Consider the following 25,985-nt stretch of genomic DNA (forward strand, 5'->3'; position numbering starts at 1 on the left):
AGCCTGCACCGTACACAAGAAACACTGTTATGACATTAAAAATATCCTACTTTCGGAGCTCTCCAAAATCCCACAGGCCGTTTCTGATTGGCTGAAAGGTGCCCAGCGGACCACAGAAGAGATATGGAGTGTGTGTGTGTGTGTGTGTGTGTGTGTGTGTGTGTGTGTGTGTGTGTGTCCCTGCGTGTGCGTGTGCGTGTGTGTGTGTGTGTGTGTGTGTGTGTGTGTGTGTGTGTGTGTGTGTGTGTGTGTGTGTGTGTGTGTTCATATAGCAACCACTGTAATCTGTCCAAAGGAAGTGTGTGTCTGAGTCAACAGTTATTAGACTGTGTGTGTGTATTGTGAGACTAAATGCAAGATTAAAAATGTCCATATGTGTTTGTTTGTGTCCCTGTGTGTGTGTGTAGATACGCTCTGATGAACTAATGAGGTTGAAGGTCAGTGTGTGTGTGTTTTTACACTTAATACGTTTGTTTAGAGCTACGTTCATTCGTGCAAGTGGCTATTTGTGTGTGTGGAAATTAAGAATGTGTGAGTATGGGTCTGTGTAACATTATTGGGTAAGAATGTCTTTTAGCTTGTATATTTTGTGCACTCAAACAACAACACATGTGTTTGTATTTGGTCATATCCGGGCCAAGCGCTACAGTATTTGTTGAGGATCTGGAAATGTGTGTTTGTGTGTGTTTGTGTTTGTGTGTGTTTGTGTGTGTTTAGTCATGTAATTGGCTGAGTGTTGTGGTGTGGGGTCACAGGAGCGTGGGATCTGAGCCGCAGGATGGAGATCAGGAGTGGACGTAGTGCATGCTGTAAAGACAAGAAGTCTCAATACTTCCTAAACTACATCTCCCAGGAGGCATCAGGGTACCCTCAGAGGAACTAAAGTGATGACTACCGTGTACTTATCCAACACCAAATGTATCATCTTTATCATCAGCAATTCACCCTGTTACATGTCTACGAGCCTTGAACGATTTAAAAAACTTCACTAAGAGAAGAAAAGCCAAAACATGTTTACGGCATCATCCAATCAGATTCATTTTAAGTGGTTCTTTTTGTAGCTTTTCTCAGAGCTATATGTGTTTACCAACTTTAGTAAACATGACTTGAAGAGAAAGCAGCAGGCCTGGAGAGAAATGAGTGGTTTTTATTTATCATTGAAACTGTACTATTAACTATTAGGTACTATATGTGTAACTTGTCACACTTTGCAGATGTTCTACTTTATACGTTTCTTTTGTATCAGTTAGTACCACAGAGATCTTATGTATTTGTATTTTTAACAGTTAACATTATTATTTCCTCTGTAAAGCAAACCTCTAGAGAAATGACTAACTAACATATTATTAACATCACACAGTCCAAAGTAACTGCAGAGTATCAGGTAACGCTTTTCTGAATTTCAGATAACAATAACGTCATTATGAACGTCAAGTATGACTTTTAAAAATAATTGTTGCATTTTGACTTTCACAGTATACTGTTTGCATTTTCCTTTGATCATTCTTGTCGTATCTGCAGAGCCAAGAAACTAACATTAATCCAGTTATGATTTCAATAGAGCTCGCTGACTAATAAGCTTAATCACACAAGGAAACTGGCAGAGACTAACCAACAGAGATCTCTGATTGAAAGCCATTCTCATTATGGGCTCTTGACAGACATTTCTCCTAAAACCCAATAAAATGCAGCCGATGAGACTCCGTGTCGTCAATTAACTGGGGTTAGAAATTATTATGGAGATGGTGAAATTGGACATAACTGGCAGGTGTGATTATGCCCACCATTTCCATTTTCTAATGCATATTCACATCCAGCATCTCACCGAGGAATCCAATTAGGAGATCAGTGACCCCCCGCAGTGTGTGTGTGTGTGTGTGTGTGTGTGTGTGTGTGTGTGTGTGTGTGTGTGTGTGTGTGTGTGTGTGTGTGTGTGTGTGTGTGTGTGTGTGTGTGTGTGTGTGTGTGTGTGTGTGTGTGTGTGTGTGTGTGTGTGTGTGTCAATCAATGTCAGTTCACAGGTCATTAGCGGATAAGCCATATGCCAACCGGTGGCTACTTTTTAGAGTGTTAATAATAGATTCTAATTAACTTCATTTTGTATATATTACTAATAGTGGTGTGAGAGTGTGAGTTGGGCCATGTTTTAATATTTCTGTAAGAGACATTTAGAAACGTTGGGTAGGAGTAATATGATTAAAATGCTCTGTGCTTTATGACAGTGGGATTTTAAAGTGCACCCTTTAGCGGCTCTCCATCAATTCATCACATGTGTGTTCACAGAGGAACAGTCAATTCAATATACAGTAGGGATATCTTAGTATTTTTTGGGCTTATCGTTTTCTCTTTGAAATATCCCGAGTTTTACAGAGAATATTTATTCTGAAACAGCATTATTTGTTTGTTTTTTATTCAAATGTTTCCGGTGCCTTGCTCAAGGGCAAGGAGGTGAACTGGGACCTCTCCAAGTAGCAGTCCACACTCAGGTCTGGTCGGGGACTTGAACCGGCAACCCTACGGCTCCCAGTCCAAGCCCCTACTGACTGAGCCACTCCGGTCACTGTAATTGTCCCCTTTCCTGAATAAGACATATTGCTTTAGAATCAGTGGTTCCCAACCTGGGGGGCGCCAAAGATCACAGGGGGGGCGCCAGGCCTCAGATGATTTGAGGCCAAATATCATATTTAGACTTTTTTCTTCTTTTTTTTTACATATAATTGTCAAGCAATACATGATTGTCACTAAAAGCCTTGTCTCTACATTACAATAAAATATAAAAAATAATTGATTAATTAATTTGAATAACAATTCAAGTTAGTAGCTATTAAAGTCATAAAAAGACAGAAATGTATAATTCTTTCTTTAATAGAAATGTTTCTTCTGCCCATAAAGTGTCCAAACCAGGCTTTTCTGGATGAGCGCATTTTTAAAACATAGTCATTGTCCATGCCGGTTTTAGTTTGATTATTTGTCAAAGTTGCTCCGATCAGATCGGTCTCCTCCATTTTGTAGATTATTTACAACTTTTGAATCCACATGAACACATCGGCAACATCCGGCTTACTTTGAGCATGTGTTTTAAACAGTTTAATCCCTTTGTGAATTGTTTCCACTTCCGTATATATATATATATATATATATATATATATATATTATTTATTTCTATTTTGAGATGTTTACATTTTAGAATTGTTTATGTCTACTCTTTACAGTTCTACTTATGTGCGATGCCTTGTTTGTTATGCTACTGCAACGCAAACATTTCCCAAATTGGGATTAATAAATATCTTACCTTATTTATATATCGGCCAGTGTCACGAAAACCTTTCTTTCTCAAGCGTCTCCATCTACGACCCCAACTGGCTCCCTCAGAAACAACTTCATTTAAACGGCTTTCTAAGCACACTTACGTACAGGAGTATTATTAAGTCAAAATAAAATGTGTTTTTATTCTTAGATTTGCAGAAAGTCCCAACGTTAAGCGTTATGATGAATGCAGATCCGGAGGGACAAAGAGAGAGAACATCTGAGAACTAAAAGAAAGTACGTTTGTGTTTGTCTCTTGTATTTCTGCTCGCTTGCTTGTTTGCTTCTGTTTGTGTGGAAAAGGTTTTCTGCTTGATCCAAATTGACAAATCACCTACGAGCCAGTTTTCCCGTCCAAACCCGCAGTAATTAAAAGAAGCGACTTGGCCGGCAGAACTGCAGAGGAAGAGGAGCTCAGCGTCACATTTGATTTAGGGGGCGGCGAATAGAACCAATTAGCCGCTTTGGCCGGGGATCAAACGGCTATCTGTGGCTAAAAGAAAAAAGGCCCTCCTGTCCAATTAACAGAATTTATGGACAGGGCTAAGGTACCGCTGGGCTGTGATAAGCTCATTTGTTGTGTTTGCTTTACTGTACACTGCGGCAGGCTCTGATATATGTTGCTAATGAGGATGAGGGATCTGTAATCAAAGAGGAGTATGAGAGGAACAGACTTAACTATTAATCATCTGTGAAGTACATGTTTTAGTTCCTGATTGCATCTTTAGTTAATGGTTCCGCTATTCTATGAATGCATACATGTAGAAAAGCCCCTCATGGTGTTCAATGCAGCTACGTGTGTCTACATGTTATTGTGTTTACTTCAGTTATGGCCCCATTGCTTTGTGGACTACGGTTTTGAATTGTTGAGTTTAGCATGTTGTCGTCACTTGGACACAGAGGGGCGGAGCTAGGTACAGCAGATTGTTGAACAAGACTTCAGGACAATTAAGATGTTACAATAAACTTCATATACTTAAAAAACTTTGAAAGGGACAACACTATGATAGCAAGCGCTAAGGAGGCATTTTAGTGTTTTTTTTGTAACCACCAGTAAACTTCGAGGGTTGAGCTAAGTAAAACCGAAAGTTGAACAAGAAATGTATTCATTCAAAATGTTATGTTTAAAGGGGACCTATCATGCAAAATGCACTTTTTGATGTATTTTATACATAAAGATGTGAGATTTGAGATATATCTACTACCCAGAGACCCTTGAAAAGCCCATTCCTTAGGCCCTAGAAGTTGTGAAATGTGCTAAAAGCCACATTCAGAGTTATTGTCGTGTACATGCTCTCTATAGACCCTGAGGTCCTCTCCTGGTTGGGACTTACTGGTGCGCAGGGCGGAGGGCGTGACCTCGATCTCGCTGCTGGCCTGGTAGGGCTGGAAGGCCGAGGCCCCGCTGAGGTCCACAGCGAACAGGTCGGGGCTCTGGGTCCCCGTGGAGCTGGCACTAGTACCGTCTCCTCCATGGTGGGGCTCCTGTTCTTCATACACCGCTATCAGCTGGAGGAGGAGGGACAGAGGACAGGTCAGAAGGTGAGGGATTTGAACATGCATATCATGAAATGTTAACAAGCTCAATAGATGGTTGTTGTATGTGGACGTTTATAAAAGAAGAAGGGTGAAAGAAGTACGACAGAAATTAGATGGGAGATTTTCTTTTTAATCGACAAATTAGGATTTAACCCAAACAATGATATCATAAACTGCTATCAACTAGAGCAGGGGTTCCCAGAGTGGGGGTCGCGAGATGATTACAAAATTAAAATTAAAAAAAAAAAAAAAAAATGTTTTTAATTGATTAATTTTTTTAATAATTTTTTTTTTTAATGATTATTAATTATAACGTTTGCATAGAATTTTTTTCTTTGACAATCCACTAGCGCAGTGTTTCTCAAACTTTTTTTTTTTCTGAAATTAATTCACTAGCACCCCCCTCCCCCCCGTCGACAGGGGGGTCGCCAGTCTCTGGCACTGTTATTTTGGGGGTCGCGGGCTGAAAAGTTTGGGAACCCCTGAACTAGAGGAGGGGGGACATATCACAAGATGTTGGATTTGAAAATGCATATCATGAAATGTCAACAAGCTCAACATATGGATGATGTATGTTGTTCTATTAACAAAAAAAGAGGGGTGAAAGAAGTACGACAAAAATGATATCACATTTGGAAAGAGATTATCTTTGTACTCGACAAATAAGGCTTCAACCCAAACAATGATATCACACACTGGGGTGATTATGAAATGAAGTTACAATAACAGAGAAGAACGGGACTGACTGGGACCAAAGGGTGAGGTGAGAAGAATGATGTTGGATTTGAGAAACATGGTGCTTTATTCAACAGACAATGCATATAATGAAATGTCAACAAGCTTAACAAAGGGCTGTCTGTGTTCGTGTCAAAAAAGGCTTAACATCCAAACAATGAGATTGTACACTGGCATAATCTGGAATTATGAAAGGAAATGACAATAACTAAATGAGAAGTGAGAAAGAAAGGGACACAAAGGGACCAAGGTGATGTAGATAAGATGTGAGAACAAAAACATTCAATATATATCGAATATTCGACCCCCCAAAAAACGGTTAACCGATTAACCGAAATGTACATATCCTAAAAGAATATGAGCATGCGATCCACAATCAGGCCAGCTGTAGAGAAGACCCTCTCAGTTGGAACTTGGGCATAAAATGAGCTTTGAGTCTGCGTGGTCTGCGAGTGGGGAGGGGCATCAGCCATGTCATTAGCTAGAACTAGATCTGATGGATTTGGACATAAACGTGAGTCAAGTATAACCGGACGCGAGAGAGAGATCAGCACTTGCAGCTCTGCCCGCTGTGAGGGACCGGTGAGCGGAGCGAAACACACCTTTAGACCTAACACACTTCGCTATGGCACTGTCGTATATATTTAATTATTCCATTTGATAATATGTAATCAACTTAGGCACCCCTCCCAAAAAAAATATATATATATATTCGAATACCTGAATACAGTAATTTCGATTATTCGATTAATCGTTCCCATCCCTAGTGGAAACCAAAGCTCTTTGTTTCATACATGTAAGCTGCTTCTTTTGAATCAAGTGTGATGTTAAGTATATAGCGAGTAATATGGGCTAAAACGATATTTTTTACATCGTAATGAGTTGTTTTTTTACTATAACTGCTAAAAAGGGGATTTCATTTTACACAGAATCTAATAATAACTACTCAGTCAGAACAAGAGACATACACTTAAGACAGGACGTGTTTGTGCATCATGTTTCTTGAATGACAGGGATTAAATATTGCTAAATAAGTTCAATGGACTCACTCCTTCAAACAGCAGTAAGAAAACACAGATATAGAAAGAAAGTACAGGTAGTAAACTTGTCCGTGGTGAACAGACAGCGCATGGTGGTCCCTAACTGCTGAAATGCAGAGTGCTGCACACACAGTCTAAAAGGAAATGGGGCTGGATTTAGTCTCTCTATTCTACATTATGGCACTGAGCTGCTCATTACCTCCAATCATATCCTTTTCTCCCTCAAAACGCCTGCCTTCAAAGCTCTCCTCGCTCACAGATCTGATTAGTTCCAGCCTCCGCTGAGCTCCTTCATAGATTAAGAAGGAGATACATGCCGTCGCTGTGTGACTCTCATCAGCTGGCTTCGGTTAGACGTGAATATATCCAGCGTTTGCCAAATCAAAGGAGGTGATCTAACCGTCCCGTGTGGTGAGATCTGATGTGGAGGCATGATTGTGATAATGTCCTCACTATACCCACTGTCCCATAATCTCTCAATGAGGTTAGAGTAATCCAGATATCAGCTCATCTGGGTTTATATACGTGAGTCTGAACTGAGACAAACCCTGAACTTTAAGGAACACTTTAAGGAAAACACCCGGAGGCATAAGCAGCGGATCAAAAACAGACATTATTTTCACTTCAGGAAAATGCAAAACACATGTAGAGGCTGCCACACGAGGAGGAAAAGCCAAGTCATCGTTTAGTTTGATTCACAAATATAGATTTCTATCTTTTAAGAAGAGGGGTTGAGTATACAGACTTCCAACAGAGGCCCCATTATGCTATTTGAGGTGTTCCCCTTTACTGGGGTTTGTTATATACGTTTTTAGTGCATGTAAATGGTCTGCAAAGCCTAAAATATAGCGCTCCAACACATTGTAAGTGATAGGCTAAGGGGCGGGACATCTCCAAGGAGTTGACCAATCACAACAGAGCCGGCCAGTCGTAGTAGAAGCACGAAATACAAAATTAAAATTAGCACAATATCTCCTCTTTCATCAGCTCTTATCAATCTGTTTTACTTCCCCCTTCTTCTTCTTCTTTCTGTTTCACACACACACACACACACACACACACACACACACACACACACACACACACACACACACACACACACACACACACACACACACACACACACACACACACACACACACACACACACACACACACACACACACACACACACACACACACACACACACACACACACACACACACACACACACACACACACACACACACACACACACACACACACACACACACACACACACACACACACACACACACACACACACACACACACACACACACACACACTTTTATTGCCACCATTACTGCTTGTACACATTAGCTCAGGGCTGATGCTAGCTACGATTTGAAGTATGACTGCACATTTATGTAAATGGCCAAAACGAGTCGTGTGTGTGTGTGTGTGTGTGTGTGTGTGTGTGTGTGTGTGTGTGTGTGTGTGTGTGTGTGTGTGTGTGTGTGTGTGTGTGTGTGTGTGTGTGTGTGTGTGTTCCCCTTCAAGAGCCTGTTACTCTCTCTAGGGAGCCTGTCCAGCACGCCATAACACTCCACAGCTCTGCGACTAAATGCGGCTGAAATGAAGGTTTAATGTGCTGGAAAACTGGTAGTGGGATTTGAATAGTTTGAGCGTGTGTGTTTTAATGGAGTGTGTGGGTGTCCCTGAATGTAATTGCGTGTGCTAATGCTTCTATTGACATGGTTGTGTACAAATGTGAGTGTGTCTTTAAGAGTGTAAATGTTGAAGCAGTGTGTTTTTATGAACCTTAAGAGTTTGCCTTTTCTCATTTGGAGAGAGTGTCACACGGCTTCAATATGTTAATATTTCAAAAAGTACTTTATTAGAATATTCTGTCAAATACAAAAGAAGGTGAAAGACTGCCTCTGTGCTAGAGCGCTAATAGAAGTGAGAGTGTCCTTGGAGAACTTTGTGATTTTAGCCTTTGCAGACCATTTACATGCACTAAAACCTATAACACACCAGAGGAAAGGGAACACCCCAAAAAGAATAATAGGGCCTCTTTAATATTGGATTATCTTGGGAAAAAAATGCAGATTTGTTCGTGTAGAGAGTGTAGAGTTCGTGTCATTTTCTTAAAACCTCTCCTATATTTTTTACATTAAATAAGAATAAGAACAAGCCCTACATTTAAACAAATATGTATCTACAGCATGAATTCACACCATTTGATGTATTCTTCCCTCACTTGGTTTGATCTGTGTTTGAAACGGTTGTGTAATATGGAAACATGAGAGCAGATGTGTTCCTGCACAGACTCATGGGAGAAGGCAGTGTTGTGTGTTTTATGCGAGCACGTCTAAATAAAACTTCCTGAGAGTAACTATCAGAGGGTCCTCCACTCTTCCCTCATCAAGGCTCAGTTCACCCGGAACAGCTGAGTCAGCAAACCCCCCCCCCCCCGCCCCTCTTCTTCATGTCCCGCTCCCTACGGACACCACAGAAGAAGAAAAACCCATAACCCATGTAATGTTAAACCCCTTGTTGCATGGTAATCAGTTCAAATGCAGTTCACACCAGTGTTTCCACCAGACCAGGGTTGAGAGGGTGTCCACCCCGAGAGTGGGGGGGGGGTTGAATTTAATTTTGAATAGATACTATCTCTTTACGAATTAATGATGGGAATTCCGGCTCCTAAACGGCTCTTCATGTTACCACAGTTTACCACAGAGTCTCAGTTTTGCCGCTGCGAGGCTCCGGCGCTCGCAGTTCACGCGCGTGCTCCACTAGCACCCCCCGCCAAGGCTCGCCGGCAGCACACTTTCCGTCACAGGAACACACTTTGCTGCCGGCGAAAATAATCCCACCAGACTCCTTTGCCCCTCCAACAGAGGGATGTCCTTAGGCGCTTTCACACCGGAGTACTTTTAGTTCCGATAGTTCCTGGAATTTCGCGTTCACACCAAAAAGAGAACTTAGTTCATGAGAACTTTCCCCCCCCTTTTTAGTCCCTGCTAGAGAGGTGGTACTTTCCTGGGGAGAAAAAAGTTCAAATTTCTGATTGGCTGGGCGGATTGCAAACCACGCCCCGTAAAACTCAGAAAAAGTTTTGTGAAGCCGCCATTGTATTTGCTGGCTTTAGCATTATTAGCATTAGCATTAGCCCAGCGCACCAACGGAGAAAGACTAACTTATGGCAAGACAAAAGAAAACATGGGAGCGGTGGAGATGAGGAGGTGTCGGCGTTCTGGTGATTTACTCGGTCCCCAACTCCGGGGACTTCCGGCCGGGGACTTCGGGTGGCAGTATACTCCGTGAAGTTGTTTGCGGCCTGCCAGTAAACCCAGAGCAGTAGAAGAAGAAGTGACGTCAGTGGCTTCATTCGCGTAATCTTCCCTCCGGAACTTATTCCGGTGTGAACGCGTTCTGCTCTTTAGTTCCATGGGGGAACTAAGTGCTGGGAAGTAAGTACGGCAAAGTACTTGGTGTGAAAGCGGCTCTTGTCCTTTTTCCTTTTCGTCATTTCAAGCGATAAAAACTCTCGATCTCCTCTCAAATTATAAAAATGTTTGGATGCCCTCGGCTTGAGTTCAGGGCGTTCCGAGCTGAATAGGGGCATCAAAGGACGGCAAGACGCCCCCCTGCCGGAAACGCTGGTTCAAACTATCACTGTCGTAGCGTAGTGTCAACATCTGAAATCCATCTGATGTCCTTGAGAGGTAGAAACGATCAGTGATAATCATTAATGCCATAATAAAGAAATATGGTAAATCTGATGAGTGTGAATCCATCTTAAGGACTTAATTGGGAAGTCAGAGTTTGCCATAGCGATTTCTGCTGTGTTCACATTTCCTGGTAGTTGCGTGATACACAAATCCCTTTTTTTTCCTACAGGTTCATGAGAGTTTTTGGAAATTTCCATTGACAATGTTCTCCTCAGTGTTGCAATAACTAGATTAATTTATTTCCGCAACACTGAACTTTCTGCTTTTACTAGAAAAAGTGCAAATGCCCACAGGGATTTCAAAAGTTAAGAACTTTCGAAATCAAATCAAAAGCAAGGAATACATGTATCAATATGCAGAAGAGTAGAGGGTAATAATAATAAACAAACATCTTGCTGGAAAGAATAAGATAAGAGCTTAAACAAATGAATGACAAATAAAGAAACTTTGGCTTTAACATGTTTCTACTTTGCCAGAAACGTGAATATTTAAGTGAATATTATGGGGTGTAAACATCAGCCGCTCTCTCAGGACTCCATGTTTCTTCTGTTGGTTGTTTTGTTGACTGAATTGTTGTCCATTCCATTTGCTACAAAACAGCCTCAAGTCTAAGATAATTGCTGGTATTTGTTGACAAGCTCAGCCCTGACCCTGCTGCCACCCACACACACACACACACACACACACACACACACACACACACACACACACACACACACACACACACACACACACACACACACACACACACACACACACACACACACACACACACACACACACACACACACACACACACACACACACACACACACACACACACACACACACACACACACACACACACACACACACACACACACACACACACACAGAAAAAGGGACCATCCAATCAGAGCGTTGGCCTGCCCTGAGGCAAACAGAGAATGTGAGCTGATTGGTGTGTGAAATGGTGTCAATAAAGGTTGAGACAATTTAAAATGTTCCTATTTTTTTTACTTAACATATGGCCTTTTACAGGTTGAATTAGGGGGGCGGTAATTATTTGTATTCGGTGTTAATAATTGATTAATTGAGACAGAATTTGCTTAACATGACATAAGCTGCAATATCAAGAATCTGAAAAAAATGTTTGTACTGGAAACTGTTAATGATTAATAAAATCAGTTATTGCATATCTCAGTATGTGGATCAGGAAATTCACTATTTATCAATTAAGCTTATTGCTTTATTGGCTAGCGCTCCAACACATTGTACGTAATTTTGAACATTAAAGCATGGAGACATGTCACAGTAGAGACACTAAATACTAATATGAACCTGAAAGTTAGCAACATAGGACCCCTTTAAAAACGATTAAAGATTTGCTTCCATTTTGAAGATAGAAGCAGCAGGTAAACCCACATGAACTGTGCAAACTGTGCATGTGAGGGTGAAAGTGTTAATGTGTGTATGTAAAACATGTCTTCAACTTTACTTTCATGCAGACACGCTTTAAACTTAAGCCAAAAAAATATGCTTTCAGGTAAAGTCCAACGGAAAGAGTGAGTCAGTCCACTTCTCAGCAGTCGCTCTCAGCTCATAAATCATCATCATTACTCTGGATAGAACAATACGCCGGGGCAAAGAGAGGTCGGTCAAAGGGGAATTAGTCCTTACGGGCGTGGGGGAGTTAGGGCGGGGGTGAATTGAGAAAGAAACAGTCACTGGTTGCACCACATCAGCCATCGCTCTTATTTCATCAGAGATCCTACAGCTAATACGCTGCGGCAGTCCAACAATCACAAATCTGGCTTTCAACATAAATCTAATGTCGGTGAGATTTGTCCACACATCACGTTAAATAATGTCATTTCAATTTCTCACAGAATCACGTAACATTCTCCCTCGTGTCACGCTCCGTGCTGCGTAGTGTTTGTGTTCTTTCATATGATTAACTGAATCTGAAACGTATTATCAATCAGAGCAGACACGTAAAGGGAGAGACAGCAGGACTGATTATTTGAACAGAGAGGACATGTGCTCGTCAAACACAGAGGATTACAATGAATTAAAGCCATGTTCCAAAGAAAACGCCTGCCTCACAGGAGCAACGGTTAAATCAGGACGTTCATTCATCATTTGAGATAATATTGAATATTGGATGAGCTAAAGGAAGATATTGAATGTCTTTTATTTTATTGTATCATCTACCATATGCCCTTAAATGTAGAAGCTGATCCCAGACCCACAAAGGCTGTAAGAAGATGTGGTTAACTTGTTTCTGCACCAGTTTCAATAAAGAAGAATTCCTATGGAAACATTAGACTTTTCAAACTGAAGGTGACCCTGATACGGGAAGTCTTTCAGACCTGGCATCGCTACACCAGGACGGTGCCAGGGAGTGAGAGGGCGAAAAGCGAAGCTGTCAGCAAAGAACGGGAAGAAACCACTTGACTTTCGCCCACACAGCTGTGTAATGCAAAACATGTTATCCCGACTCCTCTCAGGTCAGAAAAACTGCAGCACGGAACATTTTTCCTCGGTTCCACGCTTCAGGAACCGTGAAGAAAGTGCCGGGTTGCAGCCGGCCTTTTCCCAAAAAGCGACAGCCATCAAAAAATAATAATCACTCCGCAGCAGCAGCCAGAACCCTCAGAGTGCAGACAGGCAGAGACCGATGTTACCCTCGGGTCAGAGAACCACACTTAATGTGAGGGGATCACTTTCAAAATTACATGTCTGGCATAGGAGGGAAAAATTACACCTACCACAGAAAATATATATATATATCATAATTCTTTAAGGATGGTTGGTGACTTTCAATGTCAACAAAGTAGGGCTGCACAATCGGGAAAACTAATTGTGACTCAAGATCTTTTGCATCATACATTTTTAAAGAGGCCCTATCATGCTTTTTGGGGTGTTTCCCTTCCATGCTGTGTTTTATATATGTTTGTGTGCATGTCAACGGTCTACAAAGGCTACAATTTGAATGTTTATAAGAGGATCTGTACCAAACAAATGTGTTATTCAAGTCTGTAAAATATGATTTTTAAGCCGAGGACTTCTCTGCACCTCCACAATACTACAAAGATATATGTATTTTAACTAGGGCTGTACCCGAATATTCGTTCGTTGGAGTACTATTCGGGTTTCAATTTCGTTAATCGGATATTTGTTTTTTTTGGCAGCCGCTTTGCACTGTGGCTGCCAAATTGAATGTATTGAAAACTCCAATATCAACGTAGGAGCTTGTGCCTCTTCGGGGGGTGCTAACACTTAACAATAAACGTTATTGTTTACTTTCTCCGTCTTTCTATGTAGACATTACTTTTTCTCCGTTAATCTCCGTCACATTGTTTCCATAGCAACAACAACTTCCTGTCAACAGCGCTACCTCTCCTTCAAAATAAAAGCATTTCCATACAAAATAGGAAGCCAAGCCAAATTACACTGAAGACATACAACTGCAACGAAAGTAACAAACACAATGCAATTTCCTTTTCAATTTCAATTGAATTGGGTTGTATACATTAACAAATAACTATAAAACAACAAAATGAATGCCGTGAATAAACCAAAATACACGTGTTGAAGTGGTTCGCTGCTGAACCCTCCTCCCCCCCGCGGGCCGAATATTCGCTGCTGATTGCTACCGAATATCCGGAGCCCGAAAAATGGTATTCGGGACAGCTCTAATTTTAACACATACTTAGCCTTTTAGAAAATAACTGCTTCTTGTCACTAGTCCATATCACAATTTTGCTAAAATGTTGATCAGTTGTGCAGCGTGTAACACACTTGTTTTTTTACGTATAATTGGATATATACACTAACTATTTGAAAAGTAAGCCATAGTTTATTCCCTTCATGACTAATGTCTCTTGTTCTCTCCTGGAGATCGTCACATTGAGTCGACAGTTGGTTGCTAGGTTTAAGATGCAGAAAATGAAATTGCCTATTCATAAAGTCTTTCTTTCAAAGTCAAAAGAAAAGGTTGACAGTTTGAGCGCTTTGACGACGAGAGTTATAGTTACACGGTTTCCGTACATCGAGTGACAAATACACGAGGGCGGCGAAAGCTATTCATCAAGGCCGCGATGAAGCAGAGCCGCTTTCTCCTCTTTCAAAACGTCTGCTTTGATTTGTTACCTGAGAGGCTACATGGAAGTGTTCATCATAATTTCTCCACAAATAGCAGTTGTTGGACAGCTTTACAGGCGAGGCAGGGGGGAAAACATTCACTCACTCTCACCTAATTTATCAGCAAGAGTCGGTTTAATTGATTTGGTTTATACATAATAATTAGACAAATTGATGGAGTGGAGGGAGCTTGACATTGTGAAGCATGTCAGATTTCCTTCAGTTTTGTTATGGGGCCATGTGGCTTTGAAATAAAGGTGGACTCTGGTACAAAGTGTGCATTCTTCATGAAATAAAACATCGAATGTCCAGGAAAAGAAACGGAGAAACACAGTAATTGCTTTATCTCATGAGTGATTAGACTTTTGCATTGTCTGAAGCTCCTTTGCATGTTGTGTACCTTAGTAATTCTTAAATAAATCTTAATCATCTTAATCCTAATGCAACAGCACACAATGAGAGAATATTGCTCTAAACATTTTTGTTGCACCAGTTTGGGGATGACCTGAGTTTCATGCAACTAACCCCATGCCCATTTCTAGCTCCATAAATAAATAATTTTCCCACTGGAAGAACTTGACAGGATTTAAGTTCCTGACTTGATCAAAGTTGTATATTTATCTAACAACAATAACTATGTCTAGCCTCTATTCAATATATATTATATTCCTAAACTAATCTGCTACCAGATACCATTATAGAAGCAACAACAAAAAGGAAAAAGGTTATCCCAGATACCCAAAGAACTTGAGAACTGGCCTGAACTCAACCCCATCCAACATCTGTGGGACTCTAGGACAGGGTATATGCAGGAATCCTGAAGTCAAATTTAAGACCTTGTTTAAGACCCTTTCCATGCATTTTAAGACCTCAACGCCACTTTGAGTTCTAACCGGTTACCTTGGCGACACACTTTACCTCACATTGACTATATACAGTATTGATTGTCCTTCCTCCTTATCTTCCAACCTTGCAAGACTTGCATTTCCCCATAACGATGTTGCTTAGCAACCGGCGTAAACGGACCTTCGCGCGCTATCAAGCAGTGAGCGTGTGATGTCCTGTTCAGATGACGTCAAATCCAACGGGATGCCATAAATAAACTACAAAGAATCACACTACACACCTACGCAATGATTACATTCAGGCAGACTGTAGAATACAACCTCTTTGGACCATTTATATACTTATTGGAAACAAGCTACAAAATGTAACACCTTGGAAAATGCTGTTTAATACTTTTTAATAGCTTTCATTTTCGCTAAATTGATTGATCAACTTTTAATACTTTTTAAGACCCGGCGGACACCCTGTAGGAGCACTTTTCCTAAAATACCGTTTTTATTCAAAGCTTAAAATCTGAATGGAATAAGAGCTGACATCTGAGACAACTTTACCTCAAAGATTCTCTCTTTAAAACCAATCCCAGAAGCTCACACATTTAATTGTATCCCGTCCTGTTCACTCAAATACAATAAAGTCAAGTGTGAGCATAAACTTTCCCTTTAGATATTTTTTGCCTTGCAGAAACATTTCACTGTAACACACTCATATCTGCAAGTTTCAGAAAGACAAATGTGAAGCTTCTCTGAGAAGGCTGTTCTGATGACCAAAATAGAGAACGTGTGCAAAAGCAGATTATTTTTGTAATATGCAGAGTAGAGAAAAGCACTACAGGATATAAAAGGCATCGACTTTGTATGGGTACGATTTGCATATTATTACTTTTATAATATTTCAAAATCTGACAAATGTGGTTCAACCAACACAATGCATTGTCTTTTTTATCACTTTTTATGTCACCAAACATGAAAGAGAAACACATTTGACTCTTGTCTGACACTTCTTTCTTTTTGGTGTCTATATACGCCGGGATCCGGAGTCATGGATGATCCTGCGGTCCTGTGTCCTGGATCGCGAGTCGTGGCTGTGGTCCTGGATCATAAGTCCTGGATGGATATCCTCGTGGATTCATCTTCCTATTATACACACATGCATTTCCAAACATTTGGACTACCTATGTTGCAAATGTATTATCTTTTCAATTTACACACGGCATCTATTGCACGTCTGTCCGTCCTGGGAGAGGGATCCCTCCTCTGTTGCTCTCCCTGAGGTTTCTCCCATGTTCCCCTTTAAACTGTGGGGTTTCTCTCTGGAAGTGTTTCCTTGTACGATGTGAGGGTCTAAGGACAGAGGGCCTAAGGACAGAGGGTCTAAGGACAGAGGGTGTCGTGTTGTCATACTGATATTCTGTACAAACTGTGAAGTCCACTGAGACAAATGTAACGTTTGTAATATTGGGCTATATAAATAAACATTGATTGATTGATTGATAAAGAAGCCTGCATATAATCAAGGAAAGTTCAAGAAGCCATATGTCAGACTTTTTTTTTTAATTGTATTGGACTCGTTTCTATAATCAGAGGAGTGTTTTTGAAACCACTTTTCTGTGAACTTGTATTGAAAAGTGTTGATCTGAGCAGCAGCAGCCAAAGGGCGGAGGTTTTGGAAGTGTGACAGATGTAGCTAAGATTAGCCGATGATGAACCCCAAACTCCCACTGAGACGCTACGAGCAAAGGCAGAGCGCTGCGACCTTAACCTCGCTGAGTTTAGACACACATTGAAAAAAAACGCATCTCAAATAAAGAGAATGAGACTTGACATTGCCCAGGTGCCGTCTAAACCTCTCCACACGCACGCTACCAAACATCTCCCATTGCTGGAACACCTCCCTTCTCATGTATTCACTCAGGTTGTCCGTCAAGCTGACACACACCGATTATGTCCAGGCAAACACAGATTTATGATTACATTGTAATGGAGTCGAGGACAATTCGGAGCGGCGCGGAGCAATTCCCCTCGCCATATTGACCCGCTTTCCATCTCACTTTAATCCAGACGATAGAAAACATGTGGGGGGAAAAGCAAGGGAACTTTTCTGAGCTCGAGCCAAGCTGACAAAATGAAAACTGCAATCAGACAGAGGGGGGGGGGGGGGGTGAGGGGGTGAAGCACTGAAGAAGGTGATTCATTTTCCAAAATGAGAAGAGTGCTGAGTTGTGACTCTTATTCCCTGCGAGCAGTTGCTCTTGTTTCACTGCTTTGTAGGAAACTTTAACTGCACCTCTGAACTCTGGCTCCTCGCCGCAGAGGAACACTTTACAGCCGGAGATTATGGAGAAACAACCGACCTGACACAAAGAGTGGTTGTCATTTATATCTTGTTTTACCTACACATGTTCCTTTTTAAGGGGATTTATGTTTTGGTTTGAGAAACCACGATCAAACTGTCCATTTTATTGCGGCTGAAACCGATTGAATAGTATTGATGCGCCATATCGGACGTTTCCGTTTCTTTACCGTTTCATTGTTATTTGTTTTTTTAATTAGCTTGTAAACTACACTGTTAACTGCTAACTGTTTCTGTCCTGTCAACAAACATGATATTCAACGGTAGTCAGTGTAAACAACGATGAATCTAAGTGGTTATTTGCATTAAAAAAAACCTGTAATTCCAAGGATAAGATAAAGAATGACAGTAGTCTTATTGCTTTGATGAAAAAACATGTTATTAGTGGTTCAAATTACACGTTAGAAGCTTCTTCTAGAGCTAGTGCTTGTTAAACATTTCCTATATAGATCACATTTTGATGTTAAAACATATGACTGTATTTCCACCATGATCATGTCACTTAAATCAAACTTTAATAATAGTTAATGTTAGCGGCAATATTTAGTGAAGCAGGACTGCGCTTCCCACCGGATGCCAACAGCTAACGTGTTCAACCTCTCCTCAGTTTGATTTCAACATGGATTTGTTGTTCACAAAGTAACATTATCTAGGATCAGCAACAAGGGAAGTTGTAATGACGGCGTTCTGTTACAGATTATTGGACAATACCATTCGCTGCCAAATCAACCGGGACATCGTTTTATCACTTTCTTACATGTGATGAATAAGAATGAACGTAATCAAGAAATATGTGAGCGTTTTGGGAGGCAAGCGTATTCTCTTCTTGCCAAGAGTTTGATGAGAGCCAGTGAGAAATGACCTTTGATTAGAATGAAACTGGGAAATGGCTAGCCTGTCTTTGTGTACGTATAAAGGACACAATCTACTTTCTTTAGTTGCTCCTACTGAGGAGTTTAGTTTGAGAGTGAAACTAAAATTAAACCTGGATTCCCCCTTTTTTCTGTATTTGCCTGACCCTTCATTTGTAGACTGAACTGATCCCCATCTGCTCGTCCACTTAGACAGCTAAAACTGACCATTCTGGATATCGGAGCTTAAAGAAACACAGCTGAATAGTGCTGACAGTCTTTCAGCAAAGGGAAGAGTGGGTTTAATTCAAGCTGCTGAAAGCTGATAGATGTGGGTACAGCGCAGAAAAAGACTGTGCACAAAATCCACAAAACACACACACACACACACACACACACACACACACACACACACACACACACACACACACACACACACACACACACACACACACACACACACACACACACACACACACACAGAGAGAGAAACTATTTCCTATGGCCAAACACCTGATATTGCAGTGTGAACCCATTTCTGAACCCTCTATAAGAGAAGAGTGTCCTCTGGTTTGATAAGTACAAAAGAGAAAGGTAATTCCACTGCCATGGGTACAGATTCATTTCTCACAGGTTGCCAACTCTAAAAATGAAAACTCACATGAGCCTTTGTATTTTTAAACAAATCACACATTTAGATGAACTTGAGCCAAACCAAAAACAGGTTTGGACATGGAGATAAGACTGGAAATCAGATCATTACTTAAAATAAATGGATTCCAAAACACAACCGTGTGTGTGTAGGTGAGAGTGTGAGAGTGTGAGCGTGTGGTTAGCTAGCACCGCTAATGAGCAGCATACATGCCCATGCCATCAGGGCTAATCACACTGAGCGCTATATTTAGCTGCAATTAATGATTTTCCAAGGGACCAATCAACACATAGCAGACGACACAGCTGTGTGTGTGTGTGTGTGTGTGTGTGTGTGTGTGTGTGTGTGTGTGTGTGTGTGTGTGTGTGTGTGTGTGTGTGTGTGTGTGTGTGTGTGTGTGTGTGTGTGTGTGTGTGTGTGTGTGTGTGTGTGTGTGTGTGTGTGTGTGTGTGTGTGTGTGTGTGTGTGTGTGTGTGTGTATTTAAATAGAACAACCTGTGTTTAAACGTGAGGGCTTAATAGTTTTGAAAGAAGCTGCACAGTAGCTCTCGCCCTGATCTCATGTTAGGGTGAGATCAATCAGCAATGTTAAAACTTGGGCTCAAAAACTCAAGAAATTCAACAATTATTTCCAGAAAACTAAATTGTCTTAACTTAAATGTCACTGATCATCCTATTTTTAGGCAATAGCATAGGTCTCACATATATAGAAAAAATATAAAAACATGTCTATGAAGTGTTTTGCTCAAAAACCAAACGGATCACCCATTCTAGCCATGCCTCATATCCCTCTATTTCACATGTTTTCTTTTGCCGTTATCTCTGCTTTCATTAAACACAACCGGACATTATTTAATATCTAAAAATATCCAGGAACAATATCTTAGAGGATTTATTTCACCCTGTATCTTTTACTTACTAGTTCTTAGTACAAATGTTTTGTCAAATGTGGGCTGTTTCATTTCTTTTTTCTGTTAAATTGGTCTAAAATCTATTCCTAAAAGTAACAAAACTGCTTCCCTTGATGTAACTGACTCTTAAAACTATTATTCCCTAACTTTCAATCTCAAAAACCGTCCAAACGTCACGCTGAATAAAACATGATAACACAATGTCCTCTGCATGACCCTGCACTGTTCTGTTCTCTAGGCCAAAGGTCTTGTTTCTCTCCTGTCTCTGGGCAACAAACAGGTTATATATATTTCCTCTAAGAAATAACAGCACATTTGATTTAAGGGATGTATGACTACGCTAAAAAGATCTCGAAACCAAGTGGGTAGTAAAAGTGATTGAGGAGACTGAAGAATGCATGAGAAGGGGAGAAGGGAGGTGATGGACAGAAATATGGCTGAGGGAAAAGGAAAGGAGAGAAGGTAGGGTGGATGAGAGGAAGTGTGAGAAAGTAAAAAGGTGGATAAATATAGAATGAAGAGGGGAGAAAGAAATGGAGGAATAGATGGAAAACGACAAGGAGAGAGGAGATGATGGGGTTATATGTGGGAGTGGGTGTAAAACAGAAAGAGTAAGATTACTCTACTACAGAATCGGCAAATTCAAAAAGTATATGAAATATTGCCCACAGATGAAATTTGTTCTTTTCTTATATTGTACTTCTTAAATATATATATGTACAAATATATTACACAGTAGTATTCACGTGTTAAAAATACCACTTTTCAATTAAATTCAGTTAATCCATGTTGAAAACATTTTCTAACATATTTTAGTTGATAAGAAAAAAGCCCAATAACTTATTTACAACAAGCTTGAAATACACCCTTCATATTCCCCGTTATAATAATCAATCTGAGGCTTTTGCTTTCAGGGATTAGCTGCCAACAAGATGAAACCCTATGGAAGGTTGTGATGTGTGCGGTTTTTTTCTGAAAGCTCCCATGACATGGCAATTTCTACTGATCATAATTCCATTGTTGAGGTCTACTAGAATAGATTTACATTGTTCAATGTTCCAAACTCACATTGGTTTTCTCATACAGCCTCTCTGTATAGTATAGTGTATTCACTCTGTCCTACACGGCTTGTTGGAGCTCCTGCCCCCCCTCCCTATGAGCCCACTGTGCTCTGATTGGTCAGCTCGCCCACTCTGTTCTGATGACTCCACCACCGTTACAGCGGAACACCAGTGAGTATGTGTTACAATGGCGTTTGTTAGCAACCAGAACAGAGTAATGACAAACAGATGAGAATGCTGCGTGGGGTCTGGGTGCCGTGTTGGCGGGACGTTGCGGGGCTCGTTGCTCCGCCCTTTGAGGCTCGAGGAGCGGACAGTGTGAGCTGGGTTACTGGTGTCATTTCCTGGTTGCTGCGTGGGGTCTGCGAGACAGCGCGAAACTCAGCCTGAACACCATGGACACGGGAAGGGGGGGTGCTGAGGGGGCTACAGCACCAATTGGTGCCAACGGGTCGTCGTTACATCAGAGTGACCAGAAAGAAAAAAATGTGAAAAAGAGAAATGTCCAACGAGGCATTCTGGGGCAGCAGAGACAGGTATTTTCTGTGTTGGAGTTGTACTCGCTACAGGGTGTACTTTGAGGGTTTCATAACACACAAGGGGACGGGTGATAACCGGAAAAACATGTCATGGGACCTTTAAAGCATATTCATGTTCAACTTAAAACTTAGGAGGCAATATACCTCACCTCTATAAGTGAACGAGTCCTTTGTATATTTGTCTGTATGTGGCCCTCGGTGAAAAAAGTTTGGACACCCCTGTTCTACTGTGAGGAGGAATCTGTGGAGGGGATCGGGCTCTCAGGATGGAGCTGACGGAGTATTTTCTTCACAGAGTCTGGATAGAAGCTAAGAACACAGTGAACTGGACAGCTTCCCCCCCCCCTCTCTCTTTGCCGGGAACTATTCCGTCACTTCTCAGGCCTGGACAAGTGATGCTGGTGGGAAGGCTTTCAAAGTGCGAGTGTGTGTGTGTGTGTGTGTGTGTGTGTGTGTGTGTGTGTGTGTGTGTGTGTGTGTGTGTGTGTGTGTGTGTGTGTGTGTGTGTGTGTGTGTGTGTGTGTGTGTGTGTGTGTGTGTGTGTGTGTGTGTGTGTGTGTGTGTGTGTGTGTGTGTGTGTGTGTTGCAGCACAGCTGGCGAGGCTCACGCTGGCTCACGCATCAGGGGCAGTTTTTCTGTTGCACAATGAAACCACCGCCACTCCACAGGAAACGGCTCTTTTTAGGCAATAAATCAGCAAAATGAAAAGAGGCTGGGAAGTTTTCTGAGAGAATAAGGGAGAGAGGCTGACCGAGTAAGACGGACGGATATTACGTGGTGGTACATACCGTCTGTATTCATCATTATTGCTATTAAAAGACCAGGCTTTTACGGCAAAAATCAGTCAGAAATGTGTCCATGACTTTCTGTGATTAAGTCGGGGTGTTTCCAAAAACGGTGTTATATTTAACTTTGCAAATTAAAGTTTGAGACTTAAAATGAGGTTGGTACACTACTCTACCATTAATATATGGCATTATAATCATTTTTAAATAGCAGAAAGACGCTTTCAACTATCAAGCCCAACACTGATGGAGCCACAACTATATCTGACATAAAACCTTGAGAGAACATTCAGAATATCAGCTTAAATTGGCGTATAACCAATATCCTATTAACCTTATTATTCATTGTTAGACTGTACACTTTTGTGCCTCTATAAAATGTTCGATAAAAAGTTTGGTTAAACAGAATATCTTTTAATTGACCAATTTTATCATAATTTGTTCAAAGACTGATTTCTGGCTAAAAATCCAACATGCTTGGCAAAAAAAATGAAATATATATAATTATTTGAAGAGATTAATAACCATGTGATGAATTTCTTTGTCACATCTCAAGTCAGAAGTTTTCTGGCATAGAGGGGATTGAATGTCATCCATTTATTATTTCAAACTGCCTTAACCCCCATGAGGATCGACCACTAGTATTCTATCATTATAACAAGATAATGCGGAGGATAATCTGGGCACCAACTCCAGTTTTAAAAATGTGCTTCGATGAAAGACAGCGGAATATTTCTATCAACACATTTAAGGCAATTGAATCAAAGAGGACCTTGTTGCTATGAGACAAACTACAGAAAATATAAAAACACTAACACAAATAGCTGGCTGTAGATGAACTAACTTTCTCTGAACTTGCCTTTTCCTAATTTACCGTAAACTGTGGGCACAGTTCGTAAAGAATAAGTGTAAATGAGTTGCTCATCTAAGGGACCACAAAGACCAGCTTGGAAACTCATTCTCTACATTTGTCCAGTATTCCAAAAATAATAATAATAACACACCACAAAACCAAACTTATGCAGCCATTGGATTCTTTTCAACAGCCATTAAGCACTAGATTTTGTGCAAAACCACACCAACGTGACCGTTCCTCTGAAAACTTCATTCAGGAATGTGTGCAGAACTACTTTAATCACTGAGCTGAGTGCAGTGCCACTATGTATTACGTCTATAAGAGCAGCTCCACAGGGAAATAACTGTGGTGGAAATTCCACACTTAATCACCTTCTGGTAAGAAAATAACAAATAGACAAGCTTAAACCAAAGTTGTGTTATTTAATAAAGAGTACGGTAATAGCATTTAAAAGAATCGATCTTAGGCTGCAGCCACACGAGGACGATAACGGTCATATCCGCTACAGTTCTCTATCAGATAGACGGTTCGGCCACACCAGACCGACATGGAAACGCATAAAACGATAACGGGTCCCAAGGTGGGTATATCTGCGAACGAAACGCTCTGGGGGGGCAAACGGCTCCGTGTTTACGCCTATACGAGCATTTCCTGATAACGTTGAAGCAATAGCCCCGCCTCTCCCCACCTCTCCTGCTCAGAGATCAGCTGCTAGGCTGTCAGAAGAGGGGGAGGAAAAGAGAGGCTCCGTGTTTTATTCTTATATTATTATATAGAGTCGTTATCATTTTTTTTTAAAGCTCAATAAATAACAAAGAAGGCCTTTGACCGGCACTTTTCAAATTTTGTCCGGAAGATTTAAACTTCAACGGACATAAAAAAAACTGAAACTCTGCTGCACGTTCCCCTCGTCCCTTGGAAGAGGCGGAGGGTGTTTGTCATCTGCTGGTGGACTACCGGAGAGATCTACAGCAGGAGCAAACGCTTGCCTCGGGGAGGGAGAAAAAGAGCCAGAGCGTCCACAGCGGAGAATAAACAGAAGGGCAACCATGGCAACCATGCGCGGGAAGTCTTCTTCGCTGCGTTTGTGGCAGGACTACAGCGCCACTTACAGGCCTGGCATATGTACTACAGCGTCTCCAGCACTTTCGTCTGAACAGACACGTTTCTGGTGTCTGTTGCGTGTGGACGGAAGACTTTTTTGATATCGATTTTGGTCCGTGTCCGTTATCGTCCTCGTGTGGCTCCAGCCTTATTTCCAGCTGGAAAGGCCAGAGGTCCTGCACTAGTAGATAGTACCAAGATCTGACCAAGTTACACAGAAAATTGAATTTATAAAGAGGAGAAGGAAACAAAAAGGACATAAGACAGGTAACATCCATATGATAGTTTCCCTGACAATGGTCCTCCTGTCTGTCGAGTGCAAGAGAACAGAAGGTTGCCAGTGTTTTGTATTAAAGGTGTGATAAAGCCTGAGAATGATATCCGTAGTTTACATTAGGACCGATACATTTAATCTGTGGGAAACCAACCCAAGAATTACATAGAACCAAATGAGACCCATGCTAAATTGTTACGACACTAACCACTAATGCTATCCGTGTTTGCGTGTCCGTCTCGCTCTAAAATCGGCTCGGTGCAGTGGAGGAATCGGGGATACTGCATGTGTGAGTCATTAGGAGGCTTCTGAGAGTGTGTGTGCTTCTGAGAGTGTGTGTGCTTCTGAGAGTGTGTGTGCTTCTGAGAGTGTGTGTGCTTCTGAGAGTGTGTGTGCAGATGTGTGTGGCCGAGGATTTGAAACCTGGAGATGTGAGAGTGACCCAGAAACGAGGCGTTCTGCAGCCAGGCGGAGGTCTCGTAAGCCTCGCTGTAATTGAGGGCCAAGGGAGCACCAAAAGGAGTGACAGCCGCTTAATGAGAAATTATAGTTGTGCTGATGCGTTCAGAAAACACCTGACTCCATTTGATAGTAATTACATCTCATCTGGTTTCATTATGCCCGCTCCTTATTTGGATTAGGCATTATTACGACTGAAATAGGAGAGGATAAACTCTGCCGGGATTACCACCAGTTTGAGACGCCCCACACACTCTGAGAGAGACACACACACACACACACAACAAACTGTGGTAAATGGTATGTAAGAGAGTCCGACAAGAGCAACTATACAGGGTTGTGAAAACTATATATTAAGTGTATCTATATCAAAGACATCTTCACATGTTTTATTATGGCAATTGAACTTACAATTCCGATGACTTTTTCTGGTCAATAAAGAGACAAAATCCAGTCAGTTCTACGTGGCAACGTCACTTTGTTGGTTTTACGAGTGACTAAAATAAGATATTTTGAAAATGCCGATAGAGGTATTGGTCGAATATAGGAAAAAATTATACTTCGACATTTCACCAAGTACATGTTTCATTTTCAGCTTCCTATCTTGGTCAATCTTGCTGATTACTTGACGTGTCAAAAACGATGAGAGATTTGCAATCAAACCTTTGTAGAGGCTGATAGGAATGAAACCACCAAGTTATGGAATTTACAAAATGTAAAAGACTTGGAATAAGAGAAAAGTCAGACTTTTGTTACTATTTTTGCTTGAGAAAGGTTTTTTTGTCAATCAACTGGTCGAATTTATAATTGTGGCCTAATTTCTCTTATTGATAAAAAGAAACAGCCTTTA

The 25,985-nt window shown here is 41.2% G+C and overlaps 1 protein-coding gene across 1 annotated transcript in view; it reads right to left on the reverse strand.

Moving 5' to 3' along the window:
* The window catches only part of LOC307020228 (partitioning defective 3 homolog), a 338,003-nt gene that overhangs the window by 216,804 nt on the left and 95,214 nt on the right, over positions 1-25,985 (reverse strand). The window contains 1 exon segment of the mRNA XM_079651459.1: positions 4,641-4,815. Within this exon segment, the coding sequence (XP_079507585.1) occupies positions 4,641-4,815 (175 nt within the window).

This window comes from Notothenia rossii (assembly GCF_949606895.1).
Source record: "Notothenia rossii genome assembly, chromosome: 9".
Lineage (NCBI taxonomy): Eukaryota > Metazoa > Chordata > Actinopteri > Perciformes > Nototheniidae > Notothenia > Notothenia rossii.